We start from the raw sequence: 26,371 nt of genomic DNA, 5'->3' as shown, positions 1-26,371 counted from the left end.
CTCAAACAGGCCTCACTCCCCACCAACATCCTCAGGACTTTCTACAGGGGCACGGTGGAGTCTGTACTCACGTACTGCATGAACACGTGGTACTCCAACTGTAACTGCTCAGACAGGAAGGCTCTGCAGAGGGTAGTGAGGGGAGCAGAGAGGATCATTGGCGTCTCCCTACCCTCGGTACAAGAACTGTTCCAGAGCCGCTGTCTGAAAAAAGCTCTGAGAACAGCTAAGGTCACACTGCACCCCCTCCACACATGATTGTCGACTTCAGGAGGTCGCAGCCAAAACACACACCCCTCAACATCAGTGGCACCACGGCGGAGACAGTGGAGAGCATAAAGTTCCTCGGAGTCTGAAGAAGGGTTTCGGCCCGAAACGTCGCCTATTTCCTTCGCTCCATAGATGCTGCTGCACCCGCTGAGTTTCTCCAGCATTTTGTGTACCCCCTCCACACACACCTGGATCTCCTGCCATCAGGCAAGAGATACCGTAGCATCAAAGCCCGGACTACCAGACTGCTAAACAGCTTCCTGCCACAGGCTGTGAGGCTGCTAAACAGTGACTCCAACTGATTCTGTGGCTTTGCACTGACATTTTAATAACTCTGGCACTGGGCACTCACATCAGCTGCCCTGGACATTTTAATGATTGTTTTTACTGTATTTTAATGTTGCTGTTTTACCTGCTTTTAACTATTTATACTGTTTCATCAGGGACTGGATTGTTTTTACTGTTATTATGTGTGAAATGTTTTAAGTTTCATGTGCGATGCTCCGGTATTCCCTGGAAAACGTCTTCTCATTTTGCACTGTGCAACTGTTGCTTTGCAAGATGACAATAAAGGTTGATTGATTGATTGATTGAGGAACATTGGAGAACTGTTCAAGGGAAGAGAACCGAGACAAATCTTACTTCATGTTTGCTCCAAGAATCTGAGCAGTTTTCCCTTGACAATGATATAGTCATAGAGTCATACGGCATAGAAAAACACCCATTTACACTCCAATGAGCGCCTGACCTCTGTCCCCAATCACTCATCCCAAACCAAGCTGTGATGCAACCCAGCAGTATGCTTTCTATGGTGCATAGATACCACCAGATACCATAGATACCATCAGCAGCTATCTATCACTGTTCTGGATCTAAGCTACCCTAGCACCATATTAAAATGGATCGTGGTCAATTTCATGATTTTCCATGGTATACAAAAAGGTTGCGCCATTAGGCAAGTAGGCAAGAATATCTAATTAGCAGATGATCAATAGATTCAATTCTGTTTACTGCAAAACAATTCATAAATAAAGAAATACCTAGAAATTAATTCTCAACCTGTAATATAAAATAGAATTGAACTTCCTATTTCGCTTTCAAAATTTAGTTGACAAAAACATCAAACATTTGCTGGAAAATAGAAATATGGAAACTTTTCTTTAACATTGCCAACAAAATGTGTACTAACCTTGGCAATTTTGCTTGCCTTGTGAAATGACTAACGTATAGCCTGTAAAGCAGGAGCAGGTGTATGTGCCCAGGATATTAATGCAATGACCATTGCCCCCACATGCGTCTGTTTCACACTCATTTATATCTGCAGATAAAAAATGTGATATCACTGACAAGTAGATTCGGTGACAGGGAAAACAGAACTAAGTCAGGGACTCATAGTATAAAATTACCACAATGTTTCAAACAATGCAGATCCAGGTATATGTTGACATTTTTTTATTTGTTCACTAAATGTGGGTGTATCTAGCAATGCTAACAGTGAGAATCTAAACCTAATCGCCCCTGGGTCAACCACACTGGAGTCATATGTCGGGCAGACCTAAAGAATGGTAGATTTATTTCCCCAAAGGACATTAGTGATGGGGTTTACATGAAAATTCTATAGTTTTGCAATTATTGTACAAAAGGTTTTATTTTGCATTTCAGATATATTTATTCACTTGAAATTGAATTATGCAGCTGGCATGGTTGAACTCGTGCTCCTGGATCAATTGTCTAGAACAACTGATTGTTAGTCATGTAACATAACCAATGACATATTATAACCTACAATTGCCAAAAAATTCAGATAAAGTGAATCACATTTCTTTTCTCTTTCCAGATTTGATGGATTTGCATGTACTTTAATATTTCCTGTCTTTTTATTTGCTCATATTATTGGCTTTCCAAACAACCACTAAATTAAATCTAATAAGATAAATTTCAATTGTAGTATTTACATAAAACATATATTTGTAAGAATATTTCTTGGGCCCTTGTGTAAACTGGAGCTAAACAGGAAAATATTGTTATGTACTTATTACCTAACATCAACAGTTGGTCAATTAAAAATTGTGTGTTTGCTCTTTTGCATTAGGAATTATCTCAGTATTATACAAGTCTATTGGGACCATATTATATTTTCAGGAATCCAAAGAATATAGACCACCTGTAACTGAGTCCCTTTGTTGCCTATGCTGGCATTAGCTCATGTCTAAATTTGACAGTAAATTCCTTTCAATTTGAACATAGGCTGAAAAGACAATTTGGCAATAATCAAGGGATAATGTATAATTCCTGGAGCTTACATAACTATCATATTAGATATGACAAATGGATATTGATCTGTGTTCCAATTTTGGGAAGAGGATAGAATCCTGGGCAACCTCGGAAAACTAATATTAAATCGTGAAGCTCACCGTTTGACCTGTTTTTACAAAATGTTAAATGGTCAGCTCGACACAGATTACAAGGCCTACACCAAACCCAAACCAATTAGGAGCAGACGAGGGCATTCGATCCAATTTGTGATCCCAGTTACAAAGGGAGATGTGTACAGCAATTCGTTCTTCCCCCGCACAATTAAAGCATGGAATAATCTCCACCCAACTATAGTTACCCAACCAAATGCAACTAAATTTAAAGTAGCTCTTTCTTCCCAATAACCCTTTCTGGCTTAAGTCCTCCCCCCACCACCTCCAGTTTAAATTCCATTTGGAATATTTTGGAGGACCAAGAAACCAAGAACCAAGAACCAGTACAGAGATTTACCAAATTAATATAAGTAAGATAACATTAATGATGAAAATAGTAGCATGAAGAAACATAGAAAATAGGTGCAGGAGGAGGCCATTTGGCCCTTCGAGCCAGCACCGCCATCCATTGTGATCATGACTGATCGTCCCCAATCAATAACCCGTGCCTGCCCTCTCCCCATATCCCTTGATTCCACTAGCCCCTAGAGCTCTATCTAACTCTCTCTTTAATCCATCCAGTGATTTGGCCTCCACTGCCCTCTGTGGCAGGGAATTCCACAATTTCACAACTCTCTGGGTGAAAAAGTTTCCTTGTCGGAAACTGTAAGTCTCTTCTGCAAATGACAACTGTTGCTCAGTCAATATAAAATGTGATGCTGCTGAGACTTCGGTTAATCAAAGATAGCAACGGGTGTGGAAAAGGATAGATATATGGAGATTTCCACAGATTAATCATAACATTTAATTGAGAAATAGGCCAAAGATGCTAAAAAGCATACAAGCTTCTATTTCCTTTCATCATCACCGCAGCAGGAATAGCACCTCACCTTTCAATTGGGCATAACAATGAAATCAATAATTTTAGATATCAGCCACTTACTTCTCTATTCTTCATAATATAATAATAATAACGATAATAATATAATAAGCATTTTACACTATTGTTTCATGTTTTATGTCATGCTACACCAGTCATTGAAGGTAGGCATGCAGGTGCAGCAGGCAGTAAAGAAAGCGAATGGTATGTTATCTTTCATTGCAAAAGGATTTGAGTATAGGAGCAGGGAGGTTCTACTGCAGTTGTACAGGATCTTGGTGAGACCACACCTGGAGTATTGCGTACAGTTTTGGTCTCCAAATCTGAGGAAGGACATTATTGCCATAGAGGGAGTGCAGAGAAGGTTCACCAGACTGATTCCTGGGATGTCAGGACTGTCTTATGAAGAAAGACTGGATAGACTTGGTTTATACTCTCTAGAATTTAGGAGATTGAGAGGGGATCTCTTAGAAACTTATACATTGCTTAAGGGGTTGGACAGGATAGATGCAGGAAGATTGCCTCCGATGTTGGGGAAGTCCAGGACAAGGGGTCACAGCTTAAGGATAAGGGGGAAATCATTTAAAACCGAGATGAGAAGAACTTTTTTCACACAGAGAGTGGTGAATCTCTGGAACTCTCTGCCACAGAGGGTAGTTGAGGCCAGTTCATTGGCTATATTTAAGAGGGAGTTAGATGTGGCCCTTGTGGCTAAGGGGATCAGGGGGTATGGAGAGAAGGCAGGTACGGGATACTGAGTTGGATGATCAGCCATGATCATACTGAATGGCGGTGCAGGCTCGAAGGGCCGAATGGCCTACTCCTGCACCTAATTTCTATGTTTCTATGTTTCATGTTTTATCCACTCGTGATTATATTTAGATACCAGCAACGATGTGAACTTTTAGAAAGTGATTATAATTTGGCAATACAGGAACACATTTTCTAGATTACCTAGACAGTCAGTTCCTTGTCGGTTCAATACAAATCCTGTCAAACAAGTGCACCGATAACCTCCCGCTGTATTTCCACACTGGCCATAGCTACAGAGCTGTGGGATTTCCCTGCATTCATTAATATCTGCCAAACAAAACAATCAGTTTTATACATGAATAACAAATATTCAATTCAATTTCACAGTCGCTTGTGTAAACCCGGTTCAACACTGCTCTGTACTATTAAATTTCCTGCATTAGCAACACAGAGAGTTTGTGGAACCTCACCCAATTCTTCGTAAAAAATAATATTAAACACTAATGTAAAGGGATCAAGTCTGACAAACTGTAACCTTTACGGAGTCCTTTATTAAAGCACATGTCACACACGTCCCAGCACTGACTGCATCTAGTCTTCAGGCGTACTGGAACCAAAAGGGAGGAACAAGGGGAGGATATCACAGTTATACTGATATGGCTGGGCGTGGTTAGTGGTGTTGAGGTAGCTACATTATAGGTTGCATGCATAAACCATCTACAACTAATTTCCCAATGATCCTTCTACATAATAGGTACACGTGTAGAAAATAAGGACTATTTCTATTATTATCAGCTGGAATTGTGCAAATAATTTATTCTTTTAAATTATTAATCACATATGATCAATATTATATATCTAGATCACTGTCCCTGTTGTTATATTTAGCACACCATAAACCCAGCTCAAAATCATGCTATGTACATAAAAGATCAGTTATTGCATATTTCTTACCTACACACTTATTTTGCTGATTATCCAGCTGATAACCTGTGTCACAGTCACATGTGTATCCAACTTGTCGATTGATGCAAATTCCTGGACCACAAACATTCGGTGAGACTTCACATATATTTATATCTGTAAATTTGAAAAAATAATAGTATAAATGTAATTTCTATCTAAATTTATTATCGCTATTGTTTTTAATGAAGTTGATAATAAAATCTCCAATGAAATATTTCCTTTGCTTTAAACTGCACATACAATTTATCCTAAATATATTATCACCTAATTTAGAAAGATGTCTGGCACAATATATTAACGACCATGAAAAACCAGACATAATCTGACAATGAGGTTCTCCGTTAGAAACGTACAGCTTTTTTAGCAGTTAACAGCGAAATAATGTCACCAAGCTTGCTATGTTGGCTGGAGTACTAATTTCTCTAAATATTTTGTTTGTATGTATTCTTCTAACATATTATTACACATCATGTTGATAGCAAATGATATACAAATGTATCTTAATAGATCAGCATTATAAATAACCGTGCTTAAAGTGCCCCATAACCATTTGCAACTGCCTTGTATATGCCAGGGCTTGCTGTATTTGGACTGCTCAGACAATGCTGTTAATCTGTGTTATTGGAAATATTTTGTACTACATTTATTCAAATTCCAAAAGTTACTTCTGATTAAATAACTGGAAAAGGGACACCTTCAGAAGAAAGATAAATGAAGGTGCAATATGGAATGGGATCCTTCATTGTTAAACTGGGGCCCAAAGATTTGTTGCATTGATATAAATATTAATTTAACAAAGATTATTTAAAAATTGTAAAATGCCCAGCTGCCAAAACATTCTTCAAAAATATAGCAGATTTTGTTAAAAAATAATAATTCCCAGAGCAAGCTGCACACATATACTCCTCTTCTGTGCATATATAATTTGTCACAAAGGTTCTAGTTCTTCTTGTAGTTTTCAACATGTGATTGAGAAATTTAATATTTCATAAAGATTAAAATCTTGATGAAATCATGCATTGATTTTCATTAATTTGTTAACTGGATTTCACCCTTCTCCTCAATGACAATGAAAATCCTAAAATTTATTATAAATAAACCATAACTGCGTTATATTAAAATATCGATCAGAGTCGCACAAAAAATTAAATTATAATGGTGTAGCATAAAAACATTATGAAATATTTTCACTGTGTCCAAAATCACCTGATTTACATTTTGCTAGAAAAGCCTGAATATGAGACAAATTTCAAAAACATAATAAGGTGATTATTTTTTTAAATGGCGACAGTGAATGTCTCTCTATCCTGCTGTTGATGACTTCAAAGAACCTAATTTCCCTGAGGTTCTCATGTTTTGTGCTTCTGATAACTGAAATGGAGGTTGGGAAAGAAATAAATTATGTTTATTGTATATTGTATTTAACTGAATCAGCAGGTTCAACAGATTTCTGTTTTGGAGTCATACAACATGGAAACAGGCCCTTCGGCCCAACTGGTCCACACTGACCCATTATAGCTAGTCCATTAGCTGGTCCATTTTCCTGAGCCTGACCCATTTTCCTCTGAATCTTTCCATACACCACTTCCGTGTGAAAAAAATTGTCCCTTGGGTTCCTTTTAAATCTTTCCCCTCTCAGCTTAAAAAATTTTTTTTTTAAAGATTAAAAAATTGAATAAAGGACTCTAGTTTACTCCAGAAGCAACTGATAAAAGTTATTTTGCACTACAGGGAAAGAAACATGATTGCCCTAAATGCTTTTATATATTTAATAGATCACATTACTTTGCAGAATCATGAAAAGTCAACTAAATATGGATTTTCCAATTTATATGTTTATTAAAAATTATCAAAATCTTATTTTTAAACATCTGCAACAACTTTATCCGTCAATTTAGTAACATCAGCTGTGAATGAAATTCGACATTGATTTCCAATTCCTAGTGTAGATCTAAATTCCTTTATTTACTTTATACAATTCGTGGTATAATCATGAAAAATAGTTTCAGTCCAGTGTCCAGAAACCTGCATCTACTTTAAAGTTTCATTTTTCAATTATTTTCATATTTGCTTTAATTCTCTTTTCAAATCCTTGATTGCTTCATCAGTCTCAATTGTTCTCCTGATTTAAATGATCCTGAAGCCGTGATCTCTGGTAAGGAAGTGGCCGATTCAGGAACTCCAAGCCGAGGCTTAATTTGGTAATCAGTCTAATGCTGATTGATTAATTGATTGACTGATGGCCAGTAAAAAGCACAATTGATTGGTTAAATAAGTTTTCGTGGTACATTTTCTTATATTCGTAGATCTTAAAACGACACATGGTACATTTTCTTATATTCGTAGATCTTGCAACCTTGAATCTGTGCAAGTTTCAAGGTTCACATTTATTTGTCACATGCACCAATTAAGGTACAGTGAAATGAGTTACCATGCAGCCATACAATTAAAAAGAACACAATACACAATAGAATTTAACATAATCATCCACCACAGCATTCTTCACTGTGATAGAAGGCAATAAAGTACAGTCAGCCTTCCTCCTTTGTTCACTCGTGGTCGGGGACCTTGAGCCTCCGGATGGCCTGATGTGCAAGCCCTCTTGTCGGGATGATCGAAGCTCCGATGTCAGGACAGATTGAACACACTCCTCGGCTTGGAGTTCCTGCAAGTTACTGCAGACCGTGGCTTCAGGATGTTATAGGCCGCGGGCTGGCGGCTGGAGCTCTTCTCCGGAGGTCTCCGGCAATGGATTGGCCCGCTCCGCGATGGTAAAGTCCGCTCCACCCACGCCTGCTCCTAGAAGCTCCATAGACCGAGGCTTCACGATGTTATAAGCAGCAGGCCGGTAACCGGAGCTCTTCTCTGGCGATCCAAGGCAAGGGATCGCCCCGCTCAGTGATGGAAAATCCACAATGTACCCGCTGCTGAAGCTCTGGGCCTGAATACGGGAGGGGCCGCACCAATCCAAGTTGTTAGGCCACAAGGGAGGCAAAGAAGCAACAAGGAAAAAGTTGCACCTCCGTCGAAGTAGGTGACTGAAAACGGTTTCACCCTATTCCCCCCTACCACCCGCCACAGAAGACATACAGAGAGTCACTAAAACATACATTTGGACATACTGAAAAAACAAAAAAAAGTCGAAATGCTGGCAAGGAAGCTGACGCGCAGTGCCACCCGATAATTATTAATAAAATATACTGAAACATTAAAATTGGCTGTAAAAAAAAGCAAAGCTTACTTATTTGGACATGATCTGCACTATTTATTTGGATCTTTGCTGTTCTAACATTAATTCAAATCTTGTTACTTTTAACAAGATTACAAGACTAAGTGCGACCCGTTGGATCCCATTCTCACAGGAGGCCTGGTCTCCCAACGCAATATTCCGCCACTCACTATTCGCCCCCAACCATGCAGGCGCGGCTGACTCACGGCTTTCTGGACCCTCACTGACTGACTCACTGGTGGGAGGAGAGGGATGATGGGGGGAGGGGGGCTGGTGGAGGTAGGGGAGGGGAAGGGATGTGTGTGTGTGGTAGAGGGGAGGGGTGTGTGTGGGGGGGGGAGGGTTGGGGAGGGGAGCGTGGGGGAGGGGAGCATGGGGGAGGGGGATGGTGTGGGGGGATTATGGGGGAGGGGAGGGGGAGGGAGGGGGAGCAGGGAATGAGGGGTGCAGGGGGGGGGGGGGGTGAAGGGGAGGGGGAGCAGGGAATGAGGGGTGCAGGGGAGGGGGGGGTGAAGGGGAGGGGGGTGCAGGTGAGGGGGGGGTGCAGGAGAAGGGGGGAGGGTGCAGGTGAGGGGGCTACAGGTGAGGGGGGCTACAGGTGAGGGAGCGGGTACACGGCAGGGAGGGGTGCAGGGGATGATGGGATGGGTATAGGGCAGGGGGGTATAGGGTAGGGAGTAGGGGAGTGGTGCATGGGGGTTGGGGGGAAGGAACGGGGAGGTGAAAGGGGGGTGTGGGGGGGAGGGGGGGGGGGGGAGAAGGGGGAAGGGGGAAGGGGGGAGAAGGGGGGTGTGTGGGGGGAAGGGGGTTGTGGGGGAGGAGGGACTACACTCAGTGGCCGCGGCACCACACAGCACCTCCCGATTCCACACAGCGACTTTCCCGACTCCACAGCGACTTTCCCAACTCCACTCAGCCCCGCCTCCAGGGCTTTATTCTCCAGCGTGTGCTGGAAGGGGTGTTACCTTCATGGTGACTGACAGGCGAGAAGACCAATCTGCTGCTCACGATTTTTTAAACCTTCATAACTTTTCTCATATTTCACCGATCGGAACACAACATGGTGGCTTGGAGCAGAGGAGAACTGTGAGTAAGGTGGCAAAAAACCCTAGCGATATAAGGTAGCATTTTTGCGCAAAATATATTACAACACAGACCGGAAATGGTCAAGACATCATGTACTGGGTATTCTAGATTCCACAGCAAATTTGGTTTTATATTCACACTCAAAGAAAGCAATAACATTTAGCAAAACAATCTGAACTATGCTCTATTTAAATGCAGATATTTTAAATGTTCATTTTTTGCTCCCAATGTTAAAACAATAAAAATCACGACTGTGATAGCTTTATATAAACAGCCTCTGACACTTCCATACAGTTTTTTGTCCTTTTAAATAAATCCACAAATCAAACAATAATTTAACATCCTTTGGTTATTTTTTAAATACTGGTACTTTTGTCAGCAAATATAGCAGCCAAATACAGGTGCACAACCTTTTATCCGAAAGCCTTGGGACCAGACATTTGTCGGATTTCGGACATTTTCGGATTTCCGAATGGAAGATTTTTAGCGTAGATTAGGTAGGTAGCGCGGGCGGCTTGAAAAGTCTGGAGCAGCTGCCTCCTCCCCGGAGAATCATTGCATAAATGTTAGTCAGTTAGTTTGGAGGGATTTTATGTGGTGGTAGTGGAGTAGGGGTGAAGGGGGAAACTTTAATTCTTAGTCCCCTACCTGGTCGGCGACTCCCAACCTCGCGGAGCTGGGGGCTTCGTCCGGCCGCGGGCGGCGCCGGTTGGAGCTCCGACCCCGGCAACTCTACCCCTGGCTGCACGGCTCCAAATCCAGCGACGCTCCGCGAATGTTGGGTCGGCGGCCACAGCGCTCCGGAGCTTGCCGCACGGCGACCCGGTAAGGCATTGCCCGCTCCCTGCTGGTATCCCAGAGCTGCGACGCCGCCGACTCCCGACATTCGCGGAGCTGGGGCGTCCGACCGCGGGCCGCGCTGGATTTGGAGCGCCTCGCAGCCAGGGGTAGAGTTGCCGGGGTCGGAGCTACAACCGGCGCCGCCCACTGCCCCACCGGCCACAGTGCTGCGGAGCTTACTGCACGGCGACCCGGTAAGGCATTGACCGCTCCCCGCCTCTCCGACCAGGTAGGGGACTAATAATTAAAGTTTACCCCTTCAACCCCCCCTTCACATAAAAGCCCTCCAAACTAACTGACTAACATTTAAGCAATGATTTACAGATGTTTAAGCGTCTCCCGGTCTCCGGGGAGGAGGCAGCCGCTACAGTAGTACAGACCTAGGTTGACCGTGGGTCGTTTCGGGTCAAGTTTGGCGCCAAACGCGAGCTTTGGTGCGCAGACAACATCTGGAAAAAATGGCCGGTTTTTGGAGTTTTTCGGTTTCCGGAACACCGGATAAAAGGTTGTGCACCTGTACAATAGTTTTACTTTCTCCAGACAATGAAGTTTTGAGATGTAGGGTATCACAACACTATATGTGTCAACATGGGCTTTCTCCATTCTGTTCCTTAATGGGTTACCTAATTCTTATATATTTTTAAGACAGCCCCTGACATGCCTCCTTTGTGTTTAATTAAAATATTTTTTTGATTCACACCATGTTTATCCAATGTGTTTATGCGGTACATAATATGGGATACAATAGTAGAAGCGATAATTATTTGCTTTCTGTAGCTTTATCAGAGATCAATTACATTATTTTATTTTCCAGAACACTGTTTGTTGATCACATTTCCAAACCCAAATTAGTATTCCACAAGATGCTGAAATCTTGAACAAAAAGAATAAACGGCAGAGGAACTCACTGAATTAGGCAGTATCTGTGGACGGAAATAAAGAATCCCAACCTAAAATGTCGTCTGACCATTTCTCTCCACAGATGCTACTGACCCGTGAGTTTCTTTAACAGTTTGATTCTTGTTCAACAATATTCTTATTCTTCCACCTGTGAAGTCATGCGCTTGCTGAATTAAGCAATATGCACTCAAATTAGCTTCTCATAAAGACTTACTGGAGGGTACTTCACAACTAGGTAATTGGAGCCCAAATACAATTTTAACCTATGAGCATGGGTAAGTCTGTCAGAAAACAGATGGGACCAGAAAAGGTAGGTCAAAAGAATAGACAAGCTTCCCAATGGGTATGTGGGAGAACCACAGTGATAGCATTAGCAGTGAGTTAGCATATGTGGAAAGGGAAACAGTCAATGGTTTAGGATTGACCTTCATCAGAACAGTAAGATCTCAGACCCAGAAGATTGACTGTTTTGCCATCAGTCTGATCTGTTGTTTTCCACCATTTTCTGTATTTATTTCAGACTTCTGGCATCTGCAGTTATTTTGAAAATTGCCTACTGCATTTATTCTGGTGTGGTTACTGCAAATTAAATACTTCTTGCATTGTCCTTATGCAATCTTTAAAATGACCATGATATTGTTTCTAACAAATGTATCCAAAATGCAAGTTAGGCAATTAAAATTACCATAAATCTCTTCTGGGAGCACTGAAGCCACCTGTTCACCAGTATGTTCAGGGACAATTTGTACGTGTATAGCTGGGCTCGTCTTCACTACTTCTTCCACTAATGGAAACAAAGTAATATTTGTTCATATATAAAGATGTTTCATTCTTGAGAAAACAATTACATTTGCAAACAGCCTTTAATTTAAATTTGTTCTTTGTTATTTAATTAATTTTGTTCATTAAAATATTTTATTTATATTAAAACTGCTCAGAAACTTCCTTCTGCATAAATGCAGACCAGTTTCTTCAAAATCCTATTTAAAGGTAATGTGCATTCTATTCTGCCATGCCCTTCAACAGACTCTACCACAGCAGGAGGTGCATACAAAACAAAGCTTCTCACTATACCTCAGAACACTTGACAATAATAAACCTAAACCTAAAACAACTTCAAACGCAACAAACATTTCTTTAAGTCAAAGGGTCATCCTTAAAAGGAAAACAAATAATTTACAAACAATATGAATTTTACCAAAAATTTCAAAAATATAATAAGGGTACTAAAATAATTAATCATAATAAAAATGCATGTAATAACTAGAACCATTTTGTGTACTGATGAAGGAGGAATGCGATGCAAAGATCTGAAATGCTCCCTTAGGTGGGCATGAAATAAATTATGGTTTGCAACGAATGAAGAAAAGAATGCCTGAATACCATGAGTTTCTAAATGACAGTGACTGACAGAGAGGATCAGTGCCAGTGAGTAGGTGATGTCCTCACCTCCCATGTCATTGGAGGCACTCTGGGTGTTGGAGATAGGCTGCTGTAGGTGCCGCAGCGCATGGAGTCAGAGTGGCAGCAGAAGGACAACGTGTTTGCATGTGGATAGATAGGCTGCTGGAGGCTCTCCAAAGCCTGAGGATTGTGTGGATGTGACATCTTTGGAAAGGCTAAGCATGTGGACAGACCACGGCCTGCAGTGTCATGGTGCAGAATATATCTATGCTATGCTGACCCCTGCATTAGCCTTTAAGGCCAAGATAAGACTCTACACATTTATGAAGTTTGAAATGTGAAAGATACAAGATGGCATGGAAACATGGCAACTCTTTGTACAGCCTCAGTCTGTCTAATCATCTACTATTCTTACACTGCAATTGCAGCAATTATACTTGGGTATGATTGTACTTATGTACAGTATAATTTGCTGAACTTCACTGTGTCTAGGTATGTGACAATAAAGAACCATTGAACAATTCCCATGCACGTGATTGATAAACTGTCTTTGCATAAAGAGATTGCATATGGAGCCATCAATGTAAAATGTTGAACATAAGTACTCTTCAATTAAAATTTTATTCTATCCATAAGAATACGAACAACTGAAAAATATTGTATATATCCAATAAAATCCCACAAGCATGTGAATGAATAGAATCCCAAAAATACAGTTTCTCATTCTCACACCCTTAGATTTAAAGAGATAGTAACACAATTCTTCATGAGCCTTAGCCAAGAGCAGAAGATCAAATTATGACTTTCCATGTGACTTATTAATCTTCAACATATTACAATTCAAATGTACAAATGTAAATGTAGAGGAACTACTTATACAAACTAAATTGTTAACTAACCTGGATCATTGCCAACACTTGGAGCATGAGTTGTGACAAAAGGCTTAGACTGTTTTAAACAAAAAAAAACACAATTCAGTGAATTGCCCACATACAATGATTGTGAATTTAATTTTAAATTTGGTTTCAGTTTTGGGTTTAGAGCCTAAATTGAGGCTCACTGGTGCCTAAAATGAATTTCAAATTCCTTGACGAACGAGGCACCATAAAGTACTAAGTCATTCATTTGGAACTGTTAACAAACATTATGCTAGATATTTGATTTGTATCAAAATTGTTTAATGTGCCATGCATGCAAATTCGGGAAGTTAAATGGTGATGAACTGCCACAAATTTGATTCAGGAGTTCAAAAATTAACTATGCATCTCCCTCTACTGCTGTTGTGTTGCAGTGGAATCACAGGAGTGGTCAGGACTTCAAGGCATGTTTAGAACGGGGTAGGATCTCGGATGCCATTTTGCCTCTATACCGCCAGAGTTCAATATAGCATGACTGTGATAGAAATTAATGTTGGTGTTTTTTTTGCATTGCAAACATACTGCCACTATTGTTTTGCGTTTTTAATTGGGAACCATATTTAAAGAGTTAACGATATGAATGTAATTAACATGAAAATCCACATTGCTCTTCATCATGACCCTGATTGCAATGAATTTTGTGGCCTAATCAGTTGATAACCATAAAACTAAAAGAGTAGTCTCAAAATGACAAATTATGATGAAAAATAAACTAAAAGTAACAAATAATTATTCAATTACATTTTTATAATCCAAGTCATGTAACCATACTTACAGTTTTTATTGAAGTATCGTCTGCAAAAAAAGTTGCAGAAATTACACATTTATAATTACTGTAATGAAGAATATACTACTTAAATTGGTTATGAAAAGCTAAACTAATGTTCAGGTCCCCACATGCAGGCACAGAGCTGAATCAACCCATTTATGGAGGACAGTGTCTTAATAGATGAGTTACTGGATTGATTCATCGTCAAACAGAATACCATTAAAAATGCAAATTGGCCCATGATGCACTGTCTCATTTTGGACTTCAGAGGGTGTATTCAATGTCATTCTACAATCTAGCCAAAAATAAATTAAAGTCTTTTTTCTGGGATGAATATAAGCAGAAAAGCCCTATGAAATTCCATAAAGCTAACATGGTCAGCTAGACTGGACAAGCCTATATGCCAAACATACAATTCTTAAATAACTTAATTTGGGACATCCTGAAGATAAGAGATAATACAAAACTAAATTATTTGTTCTTGGACATAGTGTAGTGGTTAAAATGGGGTTTTCCATGAAGTAGATTGGAAACCTGGAAAATCTGGCTAATATGCAGTGATTGACTTAAGGGACAAAAAAGAAAATGGAAATAGATTTGAAATGTGAAAATCTCAGTTCACAAGTTAAAGTCTTAAATTGGGGCAAGGCCAAGTTTGATGGTATTAGATAGGAGCTTATAACAGTTGATTGGAAAGTGGGATGTGTTTAAAATTGTGACTTCAAGGTATGCATGCTCCTGTCAGAGTGAAAGGAAACGTTAGGAATAGGAGTTAGAGTAGCAAAGTGGCAGAGCAGGTAGAACTGCTGTCCCATAGTAACAGAGATCCTGATTCGATCCTGACCTCAAGTACTGTCTGTGTGGAGCTTGTGCATTCTCCCTGTGACTGCCTGGAGTCCTCGGGTGTTATGGTTTTCTCAATCCCAAAGACATAAGGGTTTGCAGGCCCTTTCATGCTATATCTTTCAAACAATCAACCAACCTTGGATGATGAGAGAAATTGAGGCTCTGCTCAAGAGAAAGGAGGCCCTGGGTCAGATATAGGCTGCTGGGATCAAGTGCATCCCTGGAGTGATACTGGCGATTGAGAAGTGTACATAAGAAGAACATTTGGAGGGTGAAAGGAGGGCCGGAGATAGCTCTGGAAGGTAACATTATGGAGAATCCAAAGAGATGTTATGTACATTAGGAGCAAAAGGGTAAATAGAGAGAAAACAGGACCCAACTGACATAAAAGTGATAATGTATGAGTACAGTAATGGCATTGTCTCAAGAACACTCTGTATTACAGTTGACATGCTGCACATCCAAAGAATTTTGAAAGCAGATAAATCTCCTGGGCCTAATCAGATATAGTGGAGGACAATAGAAATTGCAGGAGCCCTGGCTGAGATATATGAATTATCATTAGACACGGGTGAAGTGCCAGAAGACTAGAGGCTGATTAATGTTGTACCTCAATTTAAGAAGGGTTGCCAGGGAAAACGTGGGAACTACTACGGATTGTCTTCAAGACATCTCCATCAACTATCTCAAATTCCCCAGTATTTATGCCTGACGCCACATTAAAAACTAATACCCATTGAGGATCTTAGCCATCTCTAGCAGCGCCACACACAGATGACCACTTTGGTTTCTGAGGGACCCTATTCTCTCTAGTTTACCCGGATTCCTTACTTACTTAAATGTACTTAAAAAATCTCTTGGGATTTTACTTAATATTATCTGCCACTGCTATCTCCTGACCCATTTTTCGACTCCTTCTTAAGTATGATCCTCAGTTCTTGATACTCCTCCAGGGATACACATGATCCCAGCTGCCAATACCGGTCCCATTCCTCCTCCTTTTTCCAAACCATAGCCTTGATTTCTTGCATCATCCGAACTTCCTTCCTTCTAGCTGCCTTGCGCTAGACTCTAACAGGAGCATGCATGAACTCTTATAAATGCATTCCACTTTCTGGACATTTGTTTGCCCACAACTAACCTACTCCAATCAACTTTAGCAAGTTCCTGTCTTATACCATCGTAGTTGGTCTTTCCCAAATTCAGAATTTTAACTTGTGGGCCCATTCTGTCTTTATCCATAGTATTTTAAAGCTAATAGGGCAATGGTTGCTGGTGCCAAAAGGCTTACCCATAAACACATCAGTCACTTACCTTTCCCAATTTCCTAAGTGTAGATCAAACTTTGGCCTTTCCTTTGTAAGACCCTCTACATATTGCCTGAGGATTTTTTTCTGAACATATTTGACCAATTCCATCCCTTCTAAGCTCTTGGCACTTTGACAGTCCCAGTCTATATATTGGGAAAGTTAAAATCCCCTACTATGACAACCCTATTAGTCTGCTCTAATATGATTGATGTTCCTTTAGAAGCTGGACAAATCAATTACCTATTAACAAAATTTGTTTCTCAAATCTTCGCTCTTCTACAGAAAAGATCCGATAACATACTTTGTTCTACTTCAAATTTACTTGAGAGGACATCAGGCCAAATAATTCCTGACAAGTGCAAATGACCAGCCATGTACTGCAATGTGTAACATGTGTAAAGCCAGGTGAAAAGATTTGAACTGTAGCATTGAAGAAAAGTGATTATAGTCTAACATCATAGTTGTTATACTTTAAATCCAGAGATAGCAGCACACCTAATCCCAGCATGGAGTTAGGTTCCACATAGAAAGATAAATGATCTCATTTTATTCCAGTCAAATTAGTACTTTGTTCCAGATTTACATTGCACATTTTTGAAGTTATAACTAATTTGCATGAATCACAATCCAAAAAACCCTGCAGAGCACAGAATACAAGAAAATGCATTAAAAAAAGTGAATACATTCATAAATGTATTTGACTTCAGAAATATGCAAAATCTTGCTTAATTAAACTATGAATATTATCGGCAGAAATCTCAAGTACCAAGCACAAAGGTTATATATTGATTCATGTGCTTACCTCTCAAAGCAATGTAATTTCACAAGAATCTTTCTGTCTACCGCATGGTACAGACACATTTTCATTTTTGAATTACTTTGATATTAATGAGCTCATATCATCCATGACACATTTTTGATTCATTATTAATTCATGTAACGTTAAATAATTTCTCTTTTATAAGGACAGGATCTAACAATTTAATTTCTTCTTATTAATCGTTACATGTTATCTATCAAAATTTATAAGTTTAAATATAAAGATTTATGTCTGGGAAAAATACCTTTTTGTGTTTACTCCAAGCACTTAATCAGATATTTGTCCTTGTGAAGGGCTCATATTAAGAAAAAATTATAAACCACAGTTTATAACAGATGCCGAACACCCGAACAACTGCATTTCGTTGTCTCCGTACTGTACACTGCACAATGACAATAAAGTTTGAATCTGTATCTGAATCGGAAGTATATTTTCAGAGACTAAAGCATAAAATATCTATAAAATGTTCTTAATATTTTCTATGTTTCTATGTTTCTAATAGGTCCCAATCATTACTGTTCACCGATTCCTATCCTCATCACAATTCTCTCCTATTTGCAGCAGCAAAAAATAGTGGAGATAAAAATGTGGTACGATAGGAGAGAAAGAAATCCAATGAGAAAATTAAAATCAAAAGAGTAATGGTTTAAAATAAATTAGTCTATTATTTTGTTGAAACGTTTGATATTTGTTGCAAAAACAATTATATATTTTTGTTCATGTTACCATCTCATTGTAAATGATATTTATATTTACTGTAGATAAAAATGCTGGACAAACTCAGCGGGTGAGGCAGCATCTATGGGAGAAACTCAGCGGGTGAGGCAGCATCTATGGGATAAAAATGCTGGACAAACTCAGCGGGTGAGGCAGGAGATATTTACTGTGCTATGTTTAATCAATTTAGTTGAATTTCAAGTCAGTGTTAGGGAACATAACTGAGATTGGAACAGTTTTTCCCAAGTTTTATGTATATAGCAACAGGCATTCATGATTATGCAAACATTCCTGAATGCAAAATGAAGCTCTCTATGTATCCCTAACAAAATTATTCTAGGTTGCCCTGAGCTGATTCTGTGAAAAAACCATTATCGATGATAGGAAGGGTTCACATCTAATTAGCCCAGTACCAATTTTTCTGAACTCAAATATAGCATGTAGAAATTGGGGATGTTCAACCCAATCCAGTACTTACATCCTTCTAAGTTTACATAATGTTCTTCCTTTGAAGTTAACTTGGAATCTTTGGCAGTGCTCTGCTGGTTGTCAAGATGCTGTTCGAGGATAACTTGAGAAATTTCCTCTTCTTCAGCAGGTCTCATCAAGATCTGGACATGAGACCTAGAGTAATGATAACCATGACCCGCTGGGCAGATTTCATTGAAAACAGCTGAAATCAAAGAAATAATTTTTTTTTAATGTGCAATATACATGATGGGAGCTGTCAAACTGTTGAAAGAATAGATGCCAGAATGAAATCGGATGGTGAGAATGATTATGATGATACTGTTCCTGCTATCCGAGGATTACTTGCTTATTATGATTGTTTTTCCCTGAGCATAAGTGAATACAGTGTTTATTTGCAAATTAAATGCTGCGTTCCAATGTAAAACCAATATTGCAACAATGCAAGAATGCATTATACTTTTGAAAATTAAACTCTGATGTACTTGCCATAAATTAGTTCTAGATTTAAAAAATACATTGATAATACACCTGCAGGTCCCGCAAGTTATTAATATTGATCATACATATGTTATTAAACACATTATCTTTTGTTTGCTAATAAACATATTTACTCTTTTGTATTTTTATTTAATTACCTGTTAAAAGACCACATGAAATTCTTTGGAATTGTCTGAAACCCTCTCTTGCAAAACCTTGTGGGTACAATTCTCCAACTATATATATGTTCATAGTATAGGACAGAATTAGGCTATTTGGCCCATCGAGTCTACACCGCCATTCAATCATGGCTGATCTATCTTTCTAGATAGATTTCTTTCTCTTCTTCTTTCATTCTCTCCCCCCCCATCCTTCTAAACTCCAGCGAGTACAGGCCCAATGCTGTCAAATGCTCATCATATCTTAACCCAATCATTCCCGGGATCTTTCTCGTAAACCTCCTCTTCAACACCACTACATCCTTCCTCAGATATGGGGCCCAAATCTGCTTACAATACTCTAAATGCGGTCTGACGGTCTAAATGCGGTCTGCGGTCTAAATGCGGTATAATGTCTTATAAAGCCTCAACATTACATCCTTGTTTTAATATACTAGTCCTCTTGAAATATATGCTAGCATTGCATTTGCCTTCCTTACTACCGATTCTGCAATTCAATCAGATCCATTTTCATCAAAGTGTAATAAGCAGATGTACAGGGTTTATCCCTTCTCCTCAAGAACTGTTTTCAACTGCTTAGGCGAGAAAGGGTAAATCTAAGCAGGCCCCATTTCCCACTGCATCATGGTCTGATGTAATCAATTTTTAGTAACACATCCTATCATACATATTTGTTTAATGCATAATTGATCAGGATAGCACAAGGGAATTGGATCTTGCACTGCTACTTGAGGAACTTCACTTAACATCAATCTTTATGCAGAACCACAACCAATCATGATAATTTTCAATCAAAAGCCAATCTACGTTTTACCCAATCCAAAATCTTCCAACTAATCCTATATAGGATGTCAATTATGTTACTGACATCCTCAAAGAGTAATTCATAATCATAATAGTACTTTACTAACCAAGTATGTTTTGCAAGATATACAGGGAATTTGATTTGCCATAAAGTCATACCAGTAAAAAGCAACATGACACCCAAGTATTTTTTTAACATAAACATCCACCACAGTGACTCCCTCACATTCCTCACTGTGATGGAAGGCAAAAAAAGGTTCAATCTCTTCCCTTCTTTGATCCCGCGGTTGGGGCACTCGAGGCTTCCATTGCTGAGGCGATCTTGGCTCCCGTAGCCGGCGGCCGAGCCTTCCAGGGTGATCAAGCTCCCGCATTGGGGGGATCTTAGCTCCCCGCGCCAGGCGATCGGACCCCGGGTCGGGGTTGGTCGAATCTCCTGCGACTTTGGAGCTTCCCGACATCAGTCTCTACCGGAGACTGCAAGCTCCTCGATGTTGAAATCCGCAGGCCGCGGTTGGAGCGTCGATCCCAGGCAAGGGATCGCAGGCTCCGATGGTAAATCCACGGACCCGCGGTGGGGCTCAAAGACAGTCTTGAGCAAGGCCGCCAGCTCCGCAGAGTGACCGGAGATACGATCCGGAAAACAATCGCAAGTCCGGCAAGGTAAGAGATTGAAAAAAGGTTTCCCACGACCCCCGACCCCCACCTTCATCCCCCACACAAAACACACCAGAGAACATTAACACATACATTTAAAATACACTAAAAATACCAAAAAAGACAAAAAGACAGACTGTTGGCATGGCCACCGTTGTTGACGGCGCCACCCGGTGGAATATTATTCAATATTTTTTTGGCAATTCTAAAAATCCCTTTTGAGTTACACAGCTTCCCACTAAAATGTGATTTATCATAATGAAATTGAAAATAATCAGCCTAGAAATCCTTGGCTCTGCCTCACTGGCATATTTAAATATTGGCACCGCAAGAGCCTCTTCCCAACTCATGGCAACAAATCGTTAAATACTTCAACCATTGGCATGCAGAATACAACCACCCCATTTCTTCAACAACCTTTTCAAAATGAGCAGCCTGATTCATTTTCAGAACTCATAATCAAGAGAAATGAACTTTGCTCATTTGACGATGTCAAAGAGTCGTGGTGTCATGCAACATGGCAATAGGTTTCATGGCCCATTGATTCTGTGTTGGCAATTAAATGTTCGAACTCCATTGCTTTCTCCCCAAGTTCCCATCAACTCCATCAGCTTACTACAAAGAAACACCTCTCATTTCCCCATCAGACACACAACGATGTTACAGAATGCTTACCCGAGCCAGGAAGTGGACATTTTTCACAGTTTTTACCCCATGCTTTGCCGACACGGCTACAGCAACAGATCTGTTTCGCAATTTGCTGAGAGAGAGGCAGAGAACAGTTTCCATTGGACAGTGATCTGAAACAGGGTCCCAGCTTTGCAGAAACGGCCTTATCCGCTGTAAAGAATAACAATTATAAAGTTAAATAACAATTTGATTCAGTGACGGACAGGACTGAAGTTATCTCCAACATCCCAACTCACTCAATATTCTGACCTATATTCTTACTCCCAAGATGAAAAAAATGCAATAGTAATTTAAATAAACAAATAAATAAATAAGTGGTATCAGGACCTGGTAATGGGAGGTAAAACAACAAAAACAGACTTGGTTGGTAGTCCCCTTTCTGCGGAGTTTAATGTTATAATAGAGCGATTGTTCCTATTTTCTTTTTCTTTCTTTTCTAGGATCTATTTTCTCACTTTACTTCCTTCTCTAACTTCTTTTCTAAGGGGCTTTCTTTTCCCAACACTCTTGCACTTCACGACTCTCACGCACTTTCTTTACTTTCCTTACTTCTACCTTTTTCTTGAAGCTCAAAAAAAATGAATCGGTATAAAAAATGTATTAAGATATATGTGTTGTGTAGTATTGTAATTTACCGTACTTCTAATAAAAATAAAAATAAAAAAAAAAAAAAAAAATGATGAAAAAAATGGGATCTTTTCCCTTTTTAATTTCCTGGCCGTGGGCTTTGTATGAAAGATAAAAATAAAGCAATTGAATTTGAAACATTTTCTGCATGATTCTCTTGCAGTTATAGAACGGGAAAAACACAAAACTATACGTGAAGCACCCAACATGTACCTGCTTTAATCATATCCAGACATATGACCAAATTTAAATGGTAGAAAATAATGAGATTATTACTTACAGATGCAGTGGCTCCTGGACGTATCCAACATATATCCAGGATTACAGGTACATCTGTAGCTGCCTCTGGTATTGAGGCAGTTAGCATTTTGACACAGTCCTGTCATCAGGCATTCATTAATATCTGGGATTGAGAAAAAGACCATTTTATAACTTGGCAGCGAAAAACACATTATGTCAATGTGGTTTCTTTTAGCCTCAGCTTGACAGCAGAAGTTATGGAATCAAGAGAAGTTGCTAAAAAGTTGAGGACATTGAAAGAATTAATAACTCATTACATTTCACTCACAACAAAATAAAAAATATTTTGCTTAGTATACACTGGTCACCGGAATATTGGTCTGTATACAAAGAACATTTGGGCCCCTTGAATGACCCTTTTATCCTGAATAGGGCTTTTAGTAAATGTTAACATGATTGAATCGTATGCTTCAGTAATTAAAATTTTACAGCTTGATCACAACACCTAGGGTGGATCTTCAGAGAGTTGTGAAGTCATACATGGGCGAGCATGTGACAACCATCAACTAACCATTTAGGACAGCCCTATATTTTATTCTCCACAGAGTCCCATGAACTTCCCCATATTCTGCTAATAACCTGCACGTGGAAGCCAGTTTACAGTGGACAAATAACCTATCAACCCGGGAAAGACACAAAATACTGGAGTAACTCAGCAGGTCAGGCAGCATCTCTCAAGAACATGGATAAGAGATGTTCCTGGTCAGGAGTCTTCTTCACACTGATTGCAGGGCGGAAAAAGAAAGTTGGAAAATAGGAGCGGCAGGACAAAGCATGGCCAGTAATAGTTGAACACAAGCGAGGAGATGTTTTGATAGGAGGATGGTTGGACAAAGGCCAAAGATGAAAAGACAGTTGCAAGCCCAAAAGGATAAAGAGTTGAAAATGGTTAAACTTGGGGACTGAAAAGTTGCAAATTGTGTAACAATTGGAAACGATGGAGGGGGAGGGAGAGGGGGAGAGGGAGATAGAAACTGGTGCAAAGTGAACCGGGGTTCAGGAGAGGGCCGTGGTGATGGGGGGAGGGGGAAAGAAAAGCTACATCACAGGGGACAGACTGTCGACTGACATCCAATACAAACCTACCGACTGGCACAATTATCTGGATTACACTTCCGCCCACCTTCCTCTTGCAAAGGGACTAAAAGCCACTCTCAATTCCTCCGTCCCTGCCACATCTGCTCTTAAGATGAGGCTTTCCATTTGAGGACATCCAAGATCTCCTCGTTATTTAGTGAATATGCTTTCTCCTAGGCTGTCGTAGATGGATCCCTCAACCACTCCCGTCTCTATCCCCTCTCCTCTTTGTCCCATACCCTCGCTCCCACTCCCTTAGATGCAAGGAGGATAGATCTCCCCTGGTCCTCACCTTTCCCCTCATCAGCCTTCGCATCCCACACATCATTCTCCAACGTGATCAGTATTTACCATTGAGAAAGATATGGATTCTAAAGAATTTGATGAATAGTAATGTGTTGAAGAGAGTACACATTACAGAAGAGGTTGTACTGAAGATTTTAAAACACATAAAGGTGGATAAATCTCCGGGACCCAGTTAGGCGTACCCTAGGATGTAGGAGAAAGCTAGGGAAGAAATTGTGGGACACGACAGACGTACGTGTGATGAATGACAGACATGGGTAAGAAGAGACTACAAAAAAGTAGTAAACACTGCCCAGTCCATCATCGGCTCTGACCTTCCTTCCATCGAGGGGATTTATCGAAGTCGCTGCCACAAAAAGGCTGGCAGTATCATCAAAGACCCACACCATCCTGACCACACACTCATCTCCCTGCTACCTTCAGGTAGAAGGTACAGGAGCCTGAAGTCTGCAACGACCAGGTTCAGGAATAGCTACTTCCCCACAGCCATCAGGCTATTAAACCTGGCTCGGACAAAACTCTGAACATTAATAACCCATTATATGTCATTTTGCACTTTATCAGTTTATTTATTCATGTGTTTTGTAGTCAATGCCTACTATGTTCTGTGTGCTGAAGCAAAGCAAGAGTTTCATTGTCCTATACAGGGACACATGACAATAAACTTGAACTTGAACTTGATGTCAGAAGACTCATGAGTAGCTAATGATGTGCATCTTTTCAAGAAAAGCTGAAAGAAAATATCTAGGAACTGGGCCTATGAGTCTGTCTCCATGCTGTATAGCACTTGACGCTATAATCTATATCTATCCTTCTAATTCCCACTGAATATCAGAAGGCCTACAGTATAAACACATCAAAAGTAATCGCCCCTTTCTTATTCCTACATTCTATCCATATAGCTTCATTGACCAACCGATCGAGACATCCTTCCCTAGTCCATCTGTAATGCTCTACCTTTTTCGTAATGCAACACTACCTCGCTGTTCTGCATCTCTTTTGTCACACCTGAAGCAGTTAAAGTGTAGAACATTAAGTTGCCCATCCTGCTCCTCCCTCAAACATATTTACCTGTTTGCAACAATCTATCTATATTACAAAAAGTCTGATCTTGACCGCTTTTGGCCCACTATGCTGCGATTTCCGAGAGAACACCGCCACCAATGGCCGTCATTTTTGGCCACCTCGCTCAGAGCCCCCCTCCGCCTTCCGGGACCAGAGGAGTTTTCCCATCAATGAAAAATCAGAGATATTAATGTTTTTTTTTAAATTCCCCATTCTTTCTGCTGCCCCCGCTGGCGGCAGGGGGAGGGACTATAAAACCCGGAAGTGTAGTGCCTCACTCAGTCTCTGCCAGACCCAGGAAGCGAGAGGCTCACGGCTCTCTGAGCTGCGAATAACACTGAACGCATGTCTACTCCACTGTGAGTCCCCTCGATGTGGCTGTAAAATGGCTGCAGCCCAATTGTTTGCCTTGCCTTTTTAACAAGTTTGTGTTCACAAAATGAGTTTTGGATGTCGGGTGGCTGCAGCCCAATTGTTTGCCTTGCCTTGGCTTTTAAATTTGTTGCAACAGTTGGATGCCAGCCCAAGAATCCATTCGGCCCTCAATGTCTATACTAGCCCTCTGGAAACCAGTATTTTCGGCCTGCCACACCCATACTAGTGCAACAGACAACCCCTGCACTGGCGAGCAATATTGGAATTGGTGGAGAGGTGGAATATTGCGTTGGTGACCAGCCCTCCCATGTGATGCTGGGACCCAACGAGTCCCACTTAGTCTAGTATTATATATAATCCCAATACATGCTCTCAGCTCATCCCAAGAAGCACAAGCGAATCCCCCTGAAAGGATAATGGACCCTTTCAATTTAGGTGCAACCTCTTTAGAGAACAATTATTTATTTATTTTGCTGAAAAGATGTATCCACAAACAGAATAATGCATAAAGATAATGAAGATTATGTGATATTTTGTTAAGTTTATTATCTACATAAGGATGGTACTATTTAGGGAATATTTAATCTACATCTTGTATTCACAATATTGGAACAATAGAAAATAAGTAAATGTTAAATATTCCACCGGTTTTATTTTTCATACAAAAATATACTTTAATTTCCTGTTTCAATATCCGATTGAAGTCAATGTCTTGCCTGCAGACAACTTATAGCACATGCGTAAAAACACTATTTCCTCCAAACAATTATTTACTGACTGAAACTTTCCTGAAACTGAAATATATTCCTAAATATCGGTGACATCTTTAGGTCTTTTTAATAATAAAATTAACTTATTCACATTCCCATCAATCTTCCCACCGCTTACAACTATTTTATAGCTCACCTTGACAATATGTCTGGTTCACCTTTTTATAGCCGAGAGGACATTCAAACTGGCCATTTAGGAAATGTTGATGAGCTGAAGAATGAAAGAAAAAATTGTTATTGTTTAATCAGGACAAAAATTATGCAATTTTAGAGGAATTAATTTTTAGAGGCGGAAATAAAAGTTGCAACATTGGCACCTTCATTATAAATATCTTATTTTGCAATCAACACTAACATTGATTGAGATTCTGAACCAGGACTATGAAAACCTTCCCATAAGATACAATGCACAGGAAAATTTATAAAGCAAACCTTGTCATTTTGTTTCTCCATAAAGC

The 26,371-nt window shown here is 40.0% G+C and overlaps 1 protein-coding gene across 2 annotated transcripts in view; it reads right to left on the bottom strand.

Annotated features, from left to right (window-relative positions):
• Nucleotides 1–26,371, bottom strand: part of LOC129700001 (latent-transforming growth factor beta-binding protein 2-like) — a 191,045-nt gene that overhangs the window by 58,149 nt on the left and 106,525 nt on the right. For both annotated transcript variants that reach the window (XM_055640130.1, XM_055640131.1), the window contains exons 9-18: nucleotides 26,050–26,124; nucleotides 22,301–22,423; nucleotides 21,379–21,543; nucleotides 18,594–18,788; nucleotides 14,429–14,448; nucleotides 13,636–13,684; nucleotides 12,018–12,116; nucleotides 5,266–5,391; nucleotides 4,513–4,638; nucleotides 1,460–1,588 (exon numbers count right to left, since the gene is read on the bottom strand). In XM_055640130.1, coding sequence (XP_055496105.1) covers nucleotides 1,460–1,588; nucleotides 4,513–4,638; nucleotides 5,266–5,391; nucleotides 12,018–12,116; nucleotides 13,636–13,684; nucleotides 14,429–14,448; nucleotides 18,594–18,788; nucleotides 21,379–21,543; nucleotides 22,301–22,423; nucleotides 26,050–26,124 — 1,107 coding nt within the window. The remainder of the gene's footprint in view (nucleotides 1–1,459; nucleotides 1,589–4,512; nucleotides 4,639–5,265; nucleotides 5,392–12,017; nucleotides 12,117–13,635; nucleotides 13,685–14,428; nucleotides 14,449–18,593; nucleotides 18,789–21,378; nucleotides 21,544–22,300; nucleotides 22,424–26,049; nucleotides 26,125–26,371) is intronic.

Source organism: Leucoraja erinacea, chromosome 9 (genome assembly GCF_028641065.1).
Source record: "Leucoraja erinacea ecotype New England chromosome 9, Leri_hhj_1, whole genome shotgun sequence".
NCBI classification, from domain to species: Eukaryota; Metazoa; Chordata; class Chondrichthyes; order Rajiformes; family Rajidae; genus Leucoraja; species Leucoraja erinaceus.
Note: the sequence above shows the minus strand (reverse complement) of the source record. Positions and strands in the feature narration are given on the sequence as shown.